This window comes from Lagopus leucura, unplaced genomic scaffold, assembly GCF_019238085.1.
Source record: "Lagopus leucura isolate 7727_CA_CO unplaced genomic scaffold, USGS_WTPT01 Super-Scaffold_100008, whole genome shotgun sequence".
Taxonomy (NCBI): Eukaryota; Metazoa; Chordata; class Aves; order Galliformes; family Phasianidae; genus Lagopus; species Lagopus leucura.
This window is the reverse complement of record NW_024962265.1, coordinates 30,698,714-30,715,335: the sequence shown is the minus strand read 5'-3', so window position 1 is coordinate 30,715,335 and position 16,622 is coordinate 30,698,714. Positions and strand designations below refer to the sequence as shown.

The following is a 16,622-nucleotide window of genomic DNA, read 5'->3' as shown; positions in this document are numbered from 1 at the left end:
GGAAACAAAGGTAAATTAATACTAATGTGAAATTAAAGAACAACTTATAGCTATGCAGAATTTCTAGTACTATTTCAAAGATAATTCTTCTAAACAAACAAAAACTAAAAAAAAAAAAAAACCCTATGCCCATACAGAGACAACAATAACAAAATGGGAAGCAGTATTTACATAGAAATATCAATTAAGGTATGAAGAAAGAAATATAAACACTCATTTTTCCTCATTTGGTTGTGAGATTTCAAATGATACAAATGGACTGTTTCTACCTGGGGTAACAGAGAGCATTCATCCCATTTATACTTATAAAGTACTTATAAAAGTACTTACTTTTTACCTGAAAACTTCTGAGTGTATTAGTGAGACAAAAGAATTTGAAAAGTAATAATTAAATGTCTGTATGCAGAAGACTTGTGTCTTGTCAATGCAGATCACAATTTTGGGAGTAAAAACTTTCCTTACAGCTTGTTGCTTCTGTGAACTGAACTGTCAGTCAAGCTCTGTATATTCTGCTACTACAAAGCGATTTTCAGCATTGTTGCAGTTCAGAAAATGAAAAGACAGCAGTTGCATTATACTACTGCTGCAGCTACAATTATAGCAATTTGAAAATAAATCCATGTTCTTAATTTCAGAGCTACTCATTGAAAAAGAAAATAAACAGTTCTTGCTAATATTTAAATTCTTCATGGATATTTTCCTAAACCATGCTATTAACTTACAAATATATAGTCATAAATATTTCCCTTGATTTTTTCTTTCTGCTCCTGAACAACAATACTTTTCCCTCTCTGCATCTGTATGTACACATGAGCAAAATATTCACAAATGTTCATTACTCATCACTTTCTATTTATTATATCCTATTATGATTCATGATTTCTTGTATACCTTAAAAAACACTGACTACTTTTCCTAGAAAAAAACAAAACTTCATCAGTTAAGATTAATATTGCTATTTGGATTTCTCTGTCTTCCTCAAACTGCCTGTTGTAGTAGTGTTCATATATTTTTCATATTTTTACATTGCACATCATCCTACAGCTTTGTTTTGTTTGTTTGTTTGTTTGTTTTCCAGAAAAATATAAAGTCTAACCCAACTTAGAAATGACTCCTTATAAGTTATTGCAGACAATAATACTGTTAATAATACTTCAGGAAAAGCACAACATACATGCTTCCTCTTCGTTGGTCTTTCTTTATCATATTCCTTTCACAACTCAATTTTTAACTGTATAATTAAACTTCAAATTGAAAATATTCAATCTACCACGTATGATGCTTTTGTGGACCACTTACTGTGAATTATGGATCATGAGTTAATCATTAAATATCATCTACATATTCAGAATACAAGTACTGAGAAGTATAAATCTGGATGTATTCATAACTGGGAGTCCTGAGAACTCATCATATTTATATTGTTAGATTATTTCCAAATGCATTTGTTGTCTAACACACATCTCACACTATGCTTATGATGTATTAAAAAAATCTTTCTAAAATAATCATTTTCATTATAATTGCATTCTTAAAAATATCTGATAAAATGCATGTGGTGACTTTCAGGAGTTACAACTGACAAAACTTGTGAGTGGAAATTTCAGAAGCTCCTCAACAGCCTCCTTGACAAGTAAGCTAGCTCATGTATGAAGAACTATATCTGAGTAATATTTAGTTCACAAAGTATTGAGGAAAAGGTGAAGAGGAAGATATTGTTGTTCAGAGATATTCTACAAGGTGTGAACTGAGCACTTCCACTAGGGTTTGGCACCCAAGATATTTGAAGTGTAAATGGGGCAGATGTTGGTATATGAAAGGTTATCATTCCATGAGTAGAATTTGCATATTTCCCAGTATTTTGCAAAAGGGGAATCTGAGCAACCAGGGCAATTGGGAGTGGGGGAGATACACAATGACATTCAGCCATCAATTTAAAGTGAGCATCCTTGGGATGTTGTTTTCCTTGTTTGGTTGGTTTTCTGTTTTCAGACAAGCAAAAAAACTATGGTAGAGACAACTCAGTGAATAATTCCAGAATTTTGGAAGTGTTTCAGAGGTTCAAATTAGAATTTTTTCCAATTTATTTACCATTTAGGCACCCCAAAATTTTTTTAATAGGAATATTTAGGAAAATATTCACCAGTGAATAAGTAACTTAAGAGTGAGTTCTAATCATTACTCTCCTAGTCCTTTTTTCTTTCAGTTCTTTTAATGTTTTAAAGCAAAATACATATGCTTGAGAATAGTATTCTATTTGATAGTGAAAGTGAAATCATATACATATATATATTCTCCATACATATGAGCAGATGTCATTTTATCTTTCCATATTCCAATATCTACCTTACTTATTATTTTTTTCATTAGACTTGAGTTTGTCATCAGATTGACACTTTGAGATTTCCTTCTACAATAAGAGCTTTGTACGTTGGGTCTTTGAAATCTTTAGACATTTTCCATATATAGTAGTCACATGCCATTTCTTTTGTGTACTTCAGAACATGCTTATTCCACAGGCTCCAATCAGTTAAAGCATGATGACTTCCCTCAACAAGAAGGAAAGTATGCTTTCTCAATAAAAAGAAAATGTCATAAAATTTGAATAGGTAAGATGAGTAGTAGTCATGAAAAAATGAGTAAATGAAACCTGGGACTTAATAAGTGGAAAACTAAGATATCACCAGGGAGCTAGGCGAAGTTATCTGCTGCATTTGTTTTTTGCCTGGACTATAAAGGAATCATGCCCTTCTGTTGTGGCATCAGAGATTGTATCCCCACGGAAGACAAGGTCTTCTTGAAAAAGGTGGAGGTGAAAGGGAGTCTATACCGATTTTGTTCATATGCATAAGGAATATCTGAGCTCTCCTGTAGGCAGCAACAAGAAGTAGCTTGATCACTCAGGACCATCTTATTGCACTTGAAGATAATAATCATGCGGCTTTTGAAACAGGTATATTTTCTTACTTGACGTGAGACAACAACCTAGCAGTGCCAGAAACTTTATTTTCTACCAAGTAACATAAAGCAGCTTAGTTCTAATGATTGTAATGCATCATAAATTCTAAATAAATCAGTGGCCATTAAAATATAGGCTTCCTATGATTTGTATTATAGATGCTGTTTAGATATCATGCATTCCTGGAGTCACCTTGCATCTAAGGAGTTATGCTAATATTTTTCAGCCAGAACATATTAAAATGATCCAGTGAAATACATCTGCCTCTGCAAGGATTTAATGTATGTGCTGGTGAGGAGAATATTACTTAGGTTTCCTAATAAAAGAATTATTATCTTCCTGCAGGAGGAACTAAGTTTGTCTAATCAATTTTAATACATCTTGCTTAAAAACTATTGGTTAGAAAGTTGAATGATCTAGGCAATATGTATATCTGAACACCCTGTCAGGTAAATTTTTTATAACATATGGAGAAGCGATCAAGAAGAAATTGTTCATGATACGAATTTGTTCGTGTCTTAATCTCACTTGCCACTTCAGATATGTTCCTCTGAGCACACAGTCACATGCTGTGTGCTGAAGTTACTGTTATATTTGAGCAGGTGAATACAAAAAGCTTCTAAATAAGAATGGCAATGGCTTATACGTCCTTGCACATTCTTTATACAGATATAAATTCACTGTGTGAAAGACAAAAAAAAAATCACTCCTAGGTGTATTCTTTTTGTGACTTGCTATTTGATTGTAAAGGACTGATAACAAATCAGAACCAGCATTGTATGAAATGTCCTTATGCTTTAACATGTTTTATTCCTAAACTGAAATAAAACTTTAAAATCTCAGAATTTTCGGTTGAGTCAAAACTCTTGAAGTACAATATTCTGAAATATTGCAAACTTCTACTATGGTACAAAAAAACAAATTAGAAACAAAGCTATCCAGTAGTGCAATTCCTACTCTTTAGCTTTATGGAATAATAATACTAAAAAAAAAAAAACATTTTATTTCAGATCACACAGTACTATTTTACATTTCTAAATGTTATTAAATCATTTTTAAAATGCTGCAGATCCACAGTCTTTCAACTGGAGCTCAGTGGAAGATAAGCTGCTGAATTATGTTGGTCATTATTGTAAATACAGTCATGAAACACACAATGGATCTTGCTCTGAGATAAATTCCCATTTCATTGTGAAATATGTAGTCTTTCTTGATGTACATTTCACAGAAAGGAGGGATTTCTACATAAATATATAAACACACACTTATATGCTGACTTTCATTAAGCAAGAGAGAATTACAACTTTGAACTTGATTGGTTCTTCAGCATTTAAATTTAAGCACATATTGCCCATACTTGGAGCAGAGTTCCGAGCGCTTCTTTCGCATATCTCTGATAACAGCCTGACATTGTTAGTGAAACATGTCAATTGCCAGTATCTGTATCAATGGATTTGTTTTAGGTTTTCCTTTTCGACTTTGTTATTTTTTTCAAGTGTCACTATCCAAACTACAATTCTAGAATATTCGGCAATAAGTTCAATTAAGATTTTCACATTTTCACATATGTAGCACACAATCTATCTATAATGTATCTATTTACTGATTTCAGTCCTTTTATTTTACTGTATTTTGCTGGATAGATGTTCAGGCATGCTAGCTAATTTATTTTTTATTCACCATAAATAATGATGCCATGCTGCTTGTGTACAGCTTTAAAACTTTATGCTCCTTAATTAAATGCTTCATGGTAACAGTTATAGTGTCTTAGTTTCTTATGGATTAAACAGTTCCTGCAAAGAGAGTATTTATGTAGAAGATCCAAAAGTAAAACCTCTTGTACTTAGCTTATTTACTTTCTGCTTTGGAAATTTCAAGTATTCTAATTAGACAAATAACAACAGCTTCAGCTACTTAATTAGACACACTCAAAGCTTAGCAGTAATACAATAAAAATACATCAATTCTGCTGTTCAGGTATATGTCAACAATTCAAATGATTTAAAACATAACTGTTCTTGAAGTTTTTCTGAGTGAAATTTGACATCCAAGGACACAAGATGACTCCATCTTCTAGGGAAGGCCAAATAGGACACTTGCCTTCTTGAATTATGCCTACTCTGAAAGCCACTGCAAGGAGTCCTTGAAAGTTCTGACACTAAGCCACTCCTCTGAATAAGTTATATTTTACTCTGTTGAATAACAAGAAGATAAAATGTAGGCTACAGCAGTAAATCTAGACAGCAGCATATGCTGGACAGCAAAGCTTACTGCTGTAAAAGAAAAAAAAAAGGATTCACAAATAATTCGCGTTCATGGAAAAGCAAAGGCATCCTACAAAGACGAGCAAGCTAAGCAAGACTTCCAGCATGACAGGTTTGGTACTGACAGTTGATACCAACAGGGAAGCGTTTAGGGATCTTGCCTCAAATAAACTGGAATGTATTAAACTTCCAGACCATTCACAGAACAGACGAAGACATAAAAAGATCAATAGATTTCTATCAGCTTATAATCAGCTATAATTACTAAACAAACTCTGCCTATTATTAAACATATAACTTATTCCCCCAGATGTGTTATCTTTATTTAGTTACTGATGGAAGCAAGTGAATTAGGGGTCTGAGGAAAGATTTGACATTTACAAGACAATAATTTTAAGATTACCAGGTTATCAAAACTAGTACAACTGAAACTGTTATTGAAATTCTGAGGCACTACAACCTACACAACATTCAAGAGATATAGAAAGACTAAGAATATTAATTAAATCTCTATCAGAACAAGCCCCAAATCACAACCTGTTCCAGTGCCTCATCATACTTATTGTAAAAAACTTCTTCCTTATATCCCATCTAAATCTCTCCACTTGTACTGTGAAACCATTTGCCCTTGTCCCATCACAACTGACTCTGCTGAAGAGTCTGTCCCCTTCTTTCTTATAGCCTCCCTTTAGATTCTGAAAGGCCCCTCTCAGGTCTTCCCAGAGCCTTCTCCAGAAATAATAGCCGCAGCTTTATCAGCTGGGTGTTCCATCCCTTGGGTCATTTTTGTGGCTCTCCTCTGGATGTGCTCCAACATGTCCATGTCTCTTCTGTACTGAGTACTCCACACGCAGACAAAGCACTACAGGTGAGATTACACCAGCACAGAGTAGAGAGGCAGGACCACATCCATTTGTACCCACGCATTATTTTTGGTGATGCTGTGCTCCATCCTTACATTCCCCAACTTGTACTGATAATGGGGGTTGCCACAACCCATGTGCAAGACCTTATACATGGCTTTCTTGAACATCACAAGGTTCACCTTGGCCCAGTGATCATACCTAAGCCTTTCTGAATCACACCCCCTTCCTGAGGAGTGTCGAGTGCGCCAAACAGCTTGATGTCATCCATAAACTTGCTGAGGATACACTTGAACCTACTGTCAACCATCGATACAGAAGATATAATCTCTAGCTACTACTGTTAAAAAGCTTTAATGGTATCACTATGCCCTTCCAGAATTTTCTGAGAGTCAAAGCACTTAATGAAAAGTGTTTCAAAGCAATATAAATAGAAAATAAAGCAGGGCACAGTCAGTGTAAAACCTGCCCATGTGAAAGTGCTGCAGGAAGTGTTTGAACTGGATGAGTAAATGAACAACCTATTTCTCAATACAGTCTCCTATTTTAATTACAATCTCCATATTTAAATGTGTCATTATGTTGTCTCATCATAGTTCTTATTCATCTAAACAAAAGCCAGGTAAAATTGCACTGGAAATGCTTAAATTTCTTGAGAATTAAATAAAGATGCTAAAATCTGTGAAAAATAAAGGTAATTTTTTTCTCTTGTACACATTGCTGAAATGCTTATTGGCTATGAAAACTTCAGTTGCTCTGTACTCTTTGATATGGGTGATCTTAACAGTAATCTTAAAAATCTCAATAGTAATATTAATAACTAATCTTAAAAGTAATAGCAATCTTAAAAATCTAGATAAAAAAGCTCTGGTTGATCAAAAACCTCTTCATATGGTACATATGTTTATCAATGTGTGTCAGATGTGATCTCTGCAAAAATCTTCAAAACTGGCTAATGAATTAAATGACAATTAAAAACAACCTCATTCTTTGATTTCTATAGTTACTCTGGCAGGAGAATAAACCTGCCACTAAGTCTTCTATTAACAAATACATATCTACATACCTTTAGGAATCACAATAAAAATCTCAGCTGTAGTCAATTGATACTGCTTTATAATATCTTATAAATATCACAGTTCAGGTCTGTTTCCCTTGACTATACCCTTTCAAAATAAACAAGGGAATAGTTCTTAGACGTTCCAAAACAATGGACCAGTAAAATTCTATAATAAGTTCTTTGTAAAGTGCCAGGTTTATTATTTCATTTGAAGTGCTGATGTGATTACAATGGTATACACAGCATGAGTAGATAGACTTTTCCTTCCCCATAATACTTCTCTGGGATCTGCTTAAATATTTCATGATTCCCAGTTGTGCTACACCATTGTTTCATTACCTTTGAATTATGTGACACACATCACAAATGCAACCATTGTATGATCCAGTGATATGAAAAACTATATGGGAACTAATCCAACATTATTAGTGTACAGAAAAAAAGCATTCCTTCATCAAAGTTTTGCGAGCTCAACGAACATATCAAAGGCCTAAATTTTAAATTAAACAAATCCACATTTTTGTCCCTTAGAAAATGTACTTTATGATGTATGCTATTTATTATTTTGTTTTGTTCTGTTTTTGACCCATTATTTTAGATAAAGTGGGAGTTAAAAATTATTTTCTTCAGGAATAAAAAAAAAGCTGTCATGACTGATTAATTTATCTACAGAAATGAAGATCAATGTTGCCTGCTTGTATATAAATGAAAATTGTTTTCATTAGATGCTTGAGTTAGTTTAATCAAAGTTAAGGCAAATATTCCTATGATAATCATTACTAATAACCTATGTTTCAGACACTGAAAATGCTAAGTAGAAGTACAGTGGCAATTCTTTGTCCTGTTGATGTCCTTCTGACAATTATTCAAAAGACCAAAAAAATTATTTTTCTAAGTGTACTTAACTCTGAGACTGTCTCAGAATGGCAAGACTGAGAGCTGGCTAGAATGACTGGCTAGAATGACAAATCTGTTCCAAAAGGAAAAAAAAAGGTACGAAACCATCTAAAACATTATCATCCTTCTTCCCAAGTCCACTTTCAGGGGTGTTTTATTGTAGAAACAGAGAACCTCTCTGCATTTAAAACACAGGTTACTACAACAGAACACTTCCCTAAAAGGTAGTTTTACTAAAACTCAAAGACTTCTAAAAGTGAAATGTAGCTGTACTACTTTATCAAAGCCTTTATCTGGCCATCTTAGCGTTCGCGTATTCTTTTAAAAACAGAATAACTGTATATTTGTAATATTTTGTTATACTTGGTATTTCTTTCTAGAACTTATCTCAGTTAGTAAGGCTCAAAATGTTTTTTTCTTGTGTCTCTTCATTACGCCTTCTTTTCTTTACGTGAGTCTCAAATTAACTTGACATAGACACTTTACATGCATTTTAGGCTAAATGTAAAGTATTCCCTCATGCCCATGAGGCATTTGGAAAGTTGATAAGTTCTGCTTTCAAGGACACTCTAAATGAGGTTATTAAAATTCAATGCTTTTCATATTCTGATGGAGAAAAATGTTTGTCCCTAACAACAAAGGACATAGGTCAATTTAAGAAAGCTTCTCAGTCTCCTTATCCACGGCCATGGAATACTTTGTGCCAGTATTTGTAAATGTAAAATAAGAAAATGCTACCAGGGAGGAAGAAAAGTATAGGAGACTAGGTTCTATCCAAAAGTAAAAATCCATAACCATCTGTTGTTTGTGTTGCATGCATTTTGCAACTGTCATCTCCACTGTTCACGTCATTCCATCTTCACAGCAATATCACTGAAACACCCACTGAGATAAAATCACAAATATTTTGAACATACCATATGATATTTTATTTTCCAAATTAATATTCAACAAAGTCACATTGAGCACTTGTTTTTAGTTTACTTTTGCGTTGTCACCTGAAAAATCTTTTAAGAGTTTGCAACTACATGATGGTTAAGCTCAAACTTGAATAATGAAAGAAACATAGAAAAAAAAAAAAAGAAGAAAAACAGAGAGAAGAGAGGGTCTCTTTTCTTGGAGATATCCAAGCCCTTCCTGGATGCTCACTTGTGTGACCTACTGTAGGGAATTGGCTTTAGCAGAGAAGTTGGAGTTGATGATATCTAGAGGTCACTTCCAACTCCTATAATTCTGCAATTCTGTGTCTCTGTGAATCAATTAGATGTTGTGTTTTTTAACTGTAAGCATGTTTTCAAAAATGGTAATGGTAACTACTTAAACTCTGCTTGACTACTCAAACTACTTGAAGCATTTTTCTTGGAGAATGGTCTCAAAATGCTTTTAAAATTATTATTTGGATAAGTTATCTGGAAGTTAAATGGACATTTATTTTTTGAACTTCAGAATAGCAAGATAATCCCACATTTCACAGTTTGGAAGAATTAGCAGTTTTCAAGCTTATCTCTATAACCTAGTGTCACATCTGAAAAGCTATTTTTGAAAATAGAAACAACAACAACCAAAGTGAAATTTGCTCTTGGCTAAATGACAAGAGTTAAAGTCAATTAAGTAACCTGCTTTTTCCAGTTTTTAGACTTCCACAAGGATGTCTAAAACCCAAGGTCAGCTGTGTCTGAAATCAACATATCTGTCACATGGCTCTAACGACCACCACTAAGGTTTCCCATCAAATCTATACTGAAAACAACAAATACATATATTTTTCTCTAGACAAATAGAACTCTAATAAAATTTCTAATCACTTTTAGCTGGTTAATGCTGTGCAAAGTGGAAAAATGGAAATTTTGAAAAAGAGAAGAATGAACGGTGAGAATCTGAGGTAAAGCATATTTGGTCTTTTGGGTCTTCAGTTCCTTAATATCTTGTGTATCAGAGCAAACATATGACTCTTTAAGTATGCACACACAGTTGATATATTAAAGAAAACATACATGCATACATATTATATATATATATATGCTTTCATTTGTGTACACAAACACAATATGCCCTGTCAGGATAGCTCCACTAATTCCATCTTACCCCAAATTCGGCCCTCCTGTAGTAGAAGTGTGGTCATCCCAGCCACAGTCCCTTGTGTGTAGGAGTCCATCACAAAGCTATCACCACTAATTTAATACAATTGACAGTCTCTGCTCAAGAGAGGCAGAAGAAAGAGTTGCCATGGAGACTGAACTATTGCCCTTCTCCAGAGGATACTTCTTTCAAGCACAGGCTGAACCACAGAGGCCATCTATTACATGTAACCTTGATCGTATTACAGGATCTTGCATTTTGGGGAGGCTTTTTAGTAAGTTCTAATAAACATCCAGGAGACGAGAGTTGGGAGGAAAAGAGCGTGTTTGAGAAAAAATAAATAAATAAATCCAACAAGAACTGCATGGAACTGCTTATTATCTTAGATTGAGAGGGGGAAAGAATTTCATATTGACTAGATTTATCAGATTTGTCACCTCTGCTTAGTGCTTTCCTAACAGAGTGAATGCTGTGCTTGACCTATTTGCAGGAATTAACCAGGACTGCAAGAGACCATATGGATTGCCAGATGGTCTGCTATAATTTAATGCCATTTATTCTAAGTATGAAGTAAGTGATAAACATAATTAACATTCTTTCAGTTCCTTACTGGATGCCATTTATTAGTTTATTAGTATTTGTGTTTTGTTTTTTGTTTTTTGTTTTTTTTTCCTAAAGCATTGAAAGGTAAGTTAATACCTTGTTATTGAAACACAGAAGCCAGCTAATTACAGCAAGAGGCTGGAGCCTCTAAAGCAAAAAGTGTCAGCACAGACTCTTAACTTATTCACTGACCCCACTGTGATGATTAATAGGTTGAATGCTAAGCTCTAATGAGAATGACAGATCTTAGATGTTTTCAAGTTACCTTAATTAATAGCATGATGAAGAGAGTGTTCACGCAGACATATCATACTTCATAGTAAACACTACAGACTGTACTTGTAGTCTTCATGTCTTTCACATTACAGCACATCAAATGCTAAGAAATAAAACCACCTTCAGACAGTAAAAACAATGGAGTGATTTCCTTCAGAAGTGTTTTTCCTGATTGCTATTTCATATTCTGCCAGATATTGTCTGAATGCTCTATTTTTTAGGAAGTGGTTCTAGAGAAGCTATGGCTTCAAAGAATGTTTATATCCAGCAGAATTGTCATTTCAAAACCACAGTAAGATAAGTAATGCCTCCTATTAAATTCCATGGAATCTACAGCAAAGAACACAGTAACACTGTTTGATAGAGCAAATTTTCAACTACAGAATACTGTTTGTCAATAGTCACCACCATTAGCTATGCCTTTTGGCCAGCAATCAACAAGCATGCCATGCTCATAAATTCTGCACCAGTGGAGGTGACCCACTGTCACTGTTGCCACTGCTGAAACCTACCATCACTGCTTCACTGTGCTCACATCCATAGTTTAGTCTCCATATCTGTTCAGCAAGAGTCAATGCATGTCAATGGGTGCCTTTTTTTTTCCGTGTGGAGGAAGGAATTCAGTGACACATCTTTGCTTCACATGCACTTTCATGTCAGATGCCATTTTGTGAGCCCCTCTGCTGCCAAACCACCAACACCCACATCTGATATCATGGGCCAAAACAATAAAATAGGGGCATTGCTTTCAGATCAGCCTATGTTCAAACACGACCATAGCTAAATGCCTTTCAGTTTGTGTCTGCACTATTAATAAAAGTTGATTGAACTTTGAGATGATAGAAATGGCACAAATTAGATGTTATTCAGAGATTAAAACAAACAAAAATTAAAAAAAAAACAAACAACTGTGCTATAAAGTAAATCTGCCCTAATAAAATTTAGATAACATTAGAAAACACAGTGAACAAGACTTCAGTTCAGAAGTCACAGCATAAGGAAAATGGAAGCAGATTCCAATTCTTATCATCTGTGCACTTCCCTTCTTCCAGATGGATCCACACAGGGGCTGCCACAGTTACATCTGTGCACTTTGCAGTGCAAGAGCATATATATTTGTAAATACACAGCCTTCTGAAGAAAGTACTTTCAGAGGAAATCTGAATGAGACATTCTCTCCATTCCCACAGCACCATGCACACTGACTGCCTTTGGGCTGCTTGCAGAGTGCACAGTGCTAGTCAAGCATGCTTGGACACACAAAATGGCATATTATCAGAGTGAAACACATTTTTAGGCTTGCAGTATCCATAACCACCAGTTATGATTTGAGAGTAACCTGGTCATAAGTCATAACATATAGCAAGGACATGTATGCTCCTTTACTCCACTCTTGAAGGCACTGAATCAAGTTACTTCTTTGCTTGGTGAATTGTTGCTGCTCCTATAAACTCCTTCAAATTCTCCCTATGAATAAATATAAGATCAAAACATCTGAAAAGCAAGTTTGCATTGATACTGGCACCACTTGCCAAATCAACTTTATTAGGTCTCTGTCTCTGCTACCGTTTTAAGAAAAAAAAACAACCATTATGTTTTCCATTCCATTAATTGAAAAATATTTAACTGAGGTGCTTCAGCTAATGCTATGCTGGCTGTAGACTCTTCTTTATAGTCAGAGGAGAAAAAAGGTACTTAAAGAGTGCAACTCAGCTAGTCTGAACTCTCTCCCATAGACACCTACCTCTCTTCCTTCACTGCTAAAGCAGCTATGGTCACTCAAATGTCAAGGCTTAGGTAGGTTGAAATCAGTGATAAAAAATTACCATGGTAAAAACAGGACTTTGTGTATTGTTCACAAGGTCATTTGCTGGGATCTGATAATATCATACTTTATTACAGAAACCACTTCTGAAAAATACAGAAGTGCTGCTCTTCAGTGAATAAAGTGCTATAGGCACAGTGTTCTCAGTTGCTATATACTTTATACTATATTCCTTTTCTATATAAACTTTTCAGTTTCTATACATACAGTTTCTATACATTTTTATACATATGTACATTTTTTTTATAATATATGTATTTAAGATTTCATAGTCCCATTATTACAAACAGTCTGAGATGTTCCAAGTTATAACATTCAAAGAAAAAGCACCAGGTAAATTCTTAGGTAACTCGTAAAATCAGTTAGTAATTAACTTTAAGTGCTTTAAGACCATATGGGCAGGTGAGCTGTGATATTTCAAATTTCACAAACATCTTACCTCCTGCGTACATGACAGCCAACATTATTGATGATATCCAAGCTATCTCACTATATGATGTATGGAAGATTTCCTGTATTTCCTTGAAGAATACTGTGATGGCTTTGGGGAATGCATAGGAGAATCCAATGGAAATAAAGGCCCCAAAGACCACAACCCACCCCCAGCCTCCATCTGGAGGTGGGTACTGTGGTGCTCCTATTGCTGGTGGCATTTCTAGCCTCTGCCTCTTCTCCAATTAAGCTGAAAAAGAAGAGAAGAAACAAAGTTTCAGACATTTTTTCTTTTTTTAATATACTGCAGTATTCCACCATCATCTGCAGAATCCTCAAAGCAGAGAAAAACTCCCAGTTTACATGCAAACATAGAATACAAAAACCTGTTTTCAGAAGCAAAAATCTGTTCTTTTAAAAAAAAAGAAAAAAGAAAAAAGAAAAGAATATTTGAATATTTGAAATATCCCATTTAGTATGTGTAACTATGTGACTGAAATTGTGTTTGTAATTATTCATTTCTTGGAAAATGATGTGTTTGTGTAGGTAAATTTCCTTATCTCTTCAATCTACACTATGGACTTAGAATAGGTATGACAGGAAAAAAAAAAAAAGAACAATATTGTATAGAAAGAAATGGAAAAAAGTTACAGTAAATAATTCCTAAATGCTGTTTTGTTAGCAACACTTGCAATTACTTTCGCAAAATCATCAGCAATTACAGTAACGAACAAGTGTGTAATAGAATGCTTTATCATGTGCTCTCATTTTCCAGTCATTAATCATTGTTAATATTTCTCGCTTAACTCAAGATAACATTTTAAGAGTGTATTTTAAAGAAAGACTTAAAATTCCTTGTGTAGCCATAAAATAAACACAAAAATTACAATGTCATACTGTACTGGTTTTAAAATTTTATTCTGCTTATTAGTAACTGCTGATATTACTTGCAGGGGCAAAGTCAATCTCGATGGTACTTTTTTTTTGCTCTGTATTTACACATTTAAAGACATCAGAAAGTCTTTTACTAATAACTTCACAAACTTCCCACAGCTATTTTCTAATTTAAAGTTTACCATAATAGAAAGCATCAGAGTGATTTTTGCAGAGGTTCCTAGAGGTGCAACAACAACAACAAAAAAAAAAAAAATCAGGGAGTTTAACAAATCATAGGTAATTCACTTAAAACTCCTAAGGCCTGAAATTAATTTTATATTTTTATTATCATCTTGATTATTTATTCCTACAGATATTAAATATTACCATCTTGATATTATATTCCTAAAGAATACGGAGCAGCAAGAATTAATTTTGTAGTTCTGAGATATTTCCAATCTAAATCCTCTTTTTTACTGAACAAAGTTGGAGTCCACTTTGTTTTCATCTGTGTAATGCAACCTACACACACTGCATGTCCTGAACATTCCACCCTTTTCTATGTTTCTTACTTGGGCATTTGCATGACTTCTTACTCTTGAATGGTCTCCTAACATATAGTACTGAAAGCTGTGGATCATGACAATATGTAAGGTTTTTTTTTATTATGATTATGATTACCAGTGAGTCTCCATGAGATTTATTCTGTGTTGCTTACATCATACCCCAATTTCTCACAGTGAAATGCATTAGCATTGGGAGTGATATGATTACTTTAACAAAACCAAAAAATGAACTGTGTCAGCTTATATTAATTCCCAGTATAGTACCTAGAGTGCTGTCAGGGTAAATGCCACATACTAGCAAAGTGTTCCTTTACAAATTATCTATCATAAGGTCACCTCTGTGATAGAAACCTCTTTAATCCTGATTCTCTACTTCACTGCAGCTGGTTGTAGACATCACCTTCATACTGGCCAACCTCCAAAGGAGCTAAATCAACCACTAAAACACCTGGCTTCTATGCAAAGCTGCAATATCACAGCTAATTTGTTTTCTGCATCATGTTATACAGATTTGCTGCTGACAGCAATAGAAATCTACTGCTCCACAGACTTTTTTTTTTTTTTTTTTTTTTTTTTGTTAATATGCATGTCCAGAAAGAACCCCTGGCATGTACTTCGGTTCTGGTTACCCTGGTCTCAGCTTGATATTAGTCATGAATCGGAAGGAAAAACCTGGGTCTGCCACTAGAAGTTAGAAAAGTAGAGACAATTACAGTTGTTGAAATTTAATTTTGGCAAAGTAGTTAAACACCTGTTTACTGACTGAGGACCCACTGGAAGGCAAAGTATCTCAAAAAGTCCATCATACACTAGAGCATGCAGAGTAACTGATTGCCTCCACAGGAAAAAAATAAAAAAAGAAAAAGAAAACCACATAAATTGGCATGAAAATAAAAATCCCATTTCTATGACCTAACTGAATGGCCTGGAATAGCAGTTTTCTGTCCCAGAAATCTGTTGTACTGCTCATTAGAGAAAACTTTTAGTTATTTCCTGAAAAAAAAAAAGTTAACTATTATTTTCTTACACTTCAAAATTTGAACGTATTTGTTTTTATATTTCATATTCATACAACAGCACTTTTTATAAATTCTAGTAATATGGTGCAGCATCAAGGAATTGCTCCTCATAAAAATGGAAAGTGATAACCAATTTATTGAGGCAGCACGCTTTTTCCTAGAAATAACACACCAGTGTTTGGCAAAATCACTGCCAGTACATTGGTCAGAAGAACTCCAGTGGTGCCCAAGTGTTATAGCAATCCAGTGCAGTGCTGTAGGCCTGGGAAAGAGTGGCTAGAAAACTGTTTGGCAGAAAAGGACCTGGGAGCAGTGGTCAGCAGACAGCTGAATACAAGCCAGAAGTATGCCAAGGTGATGAAGGCCAGCAGAGTCCTGGTGTACATCAGAAATAGGGTGGCCAGCAGGCAAGGGTTGCAGCTATTAATACAAACTGGGAGATGAAAAGTTGGAGCATAGCACCATCAGAAACAATACAAGGGTACTGGTGGGTGGCAAGCTGGATATAAGCCAGGAAGGTGCCCTTGCAACCCAGAAAGCCAATTATATCCTGAACTGCATCAAAAGAAGCATGGTCAGCAGGTCAAGGGAGGTGATCCTGTCCCTCAGGTGTCAAGTATTAGTTTGCAAGGAAACAGACACAAGTTGTGCCAGGAGAGGTTGAGATTGGGTGCTGGGAAAAAATTATTCATGGAGAGGGTAGTCAAACATTGGAAAGGCATAATGTACGTGGCATTATGGGACTGGTTTAGTGGTGGATTTGGTGGGTCAGACTGATGGTTGGACTTGAAGATCTTTTCCAACCTATCAATAATGCGATTCTAAGGTATCAACTCTTTGGAAAAATCTCATTGTATTTGCCTTGTCAGGGTAGCAGCTCCTCTCTTTGAAAGCTTCGGAGTA

At 34.8% G+C, this 16,622-nt stretch overlaps 1 protein-coding gene across 5 annotated transcripts in view; it reads right to left on the bottom strand.

The window, feature by feature from the left end:
• The window catches only part of SLC16A7 (solute carrier family 16 member 7), an 81,459-nt gene that overhangs the window by 16,914 nt on the left and 47,923 nt on the right, over window positions 1–16,622 (bottom strand). For 4 of the 5 annotated variants that reach the window (XM_042872297.1, XM_042872300.1, XM_042872299.1 and 1 more), the window contains exon 2: window positions 13,266–13,508. In XM_042872297.1, coding sequence (XP_042728231.1) covers window positions 13,266–13,479 — 214 coding nt within the window. In that variant the 5' untranslated portion in view covers window positions 13,480–13,508. Of the gene's footprint in view, window positions 1–12,340; window positions 12,458–13,265; window positions 13,509–16,622 lie in introns of those variants that run through there. The other variant, XM_042872302.1, reaches the window with a different exon arrangement.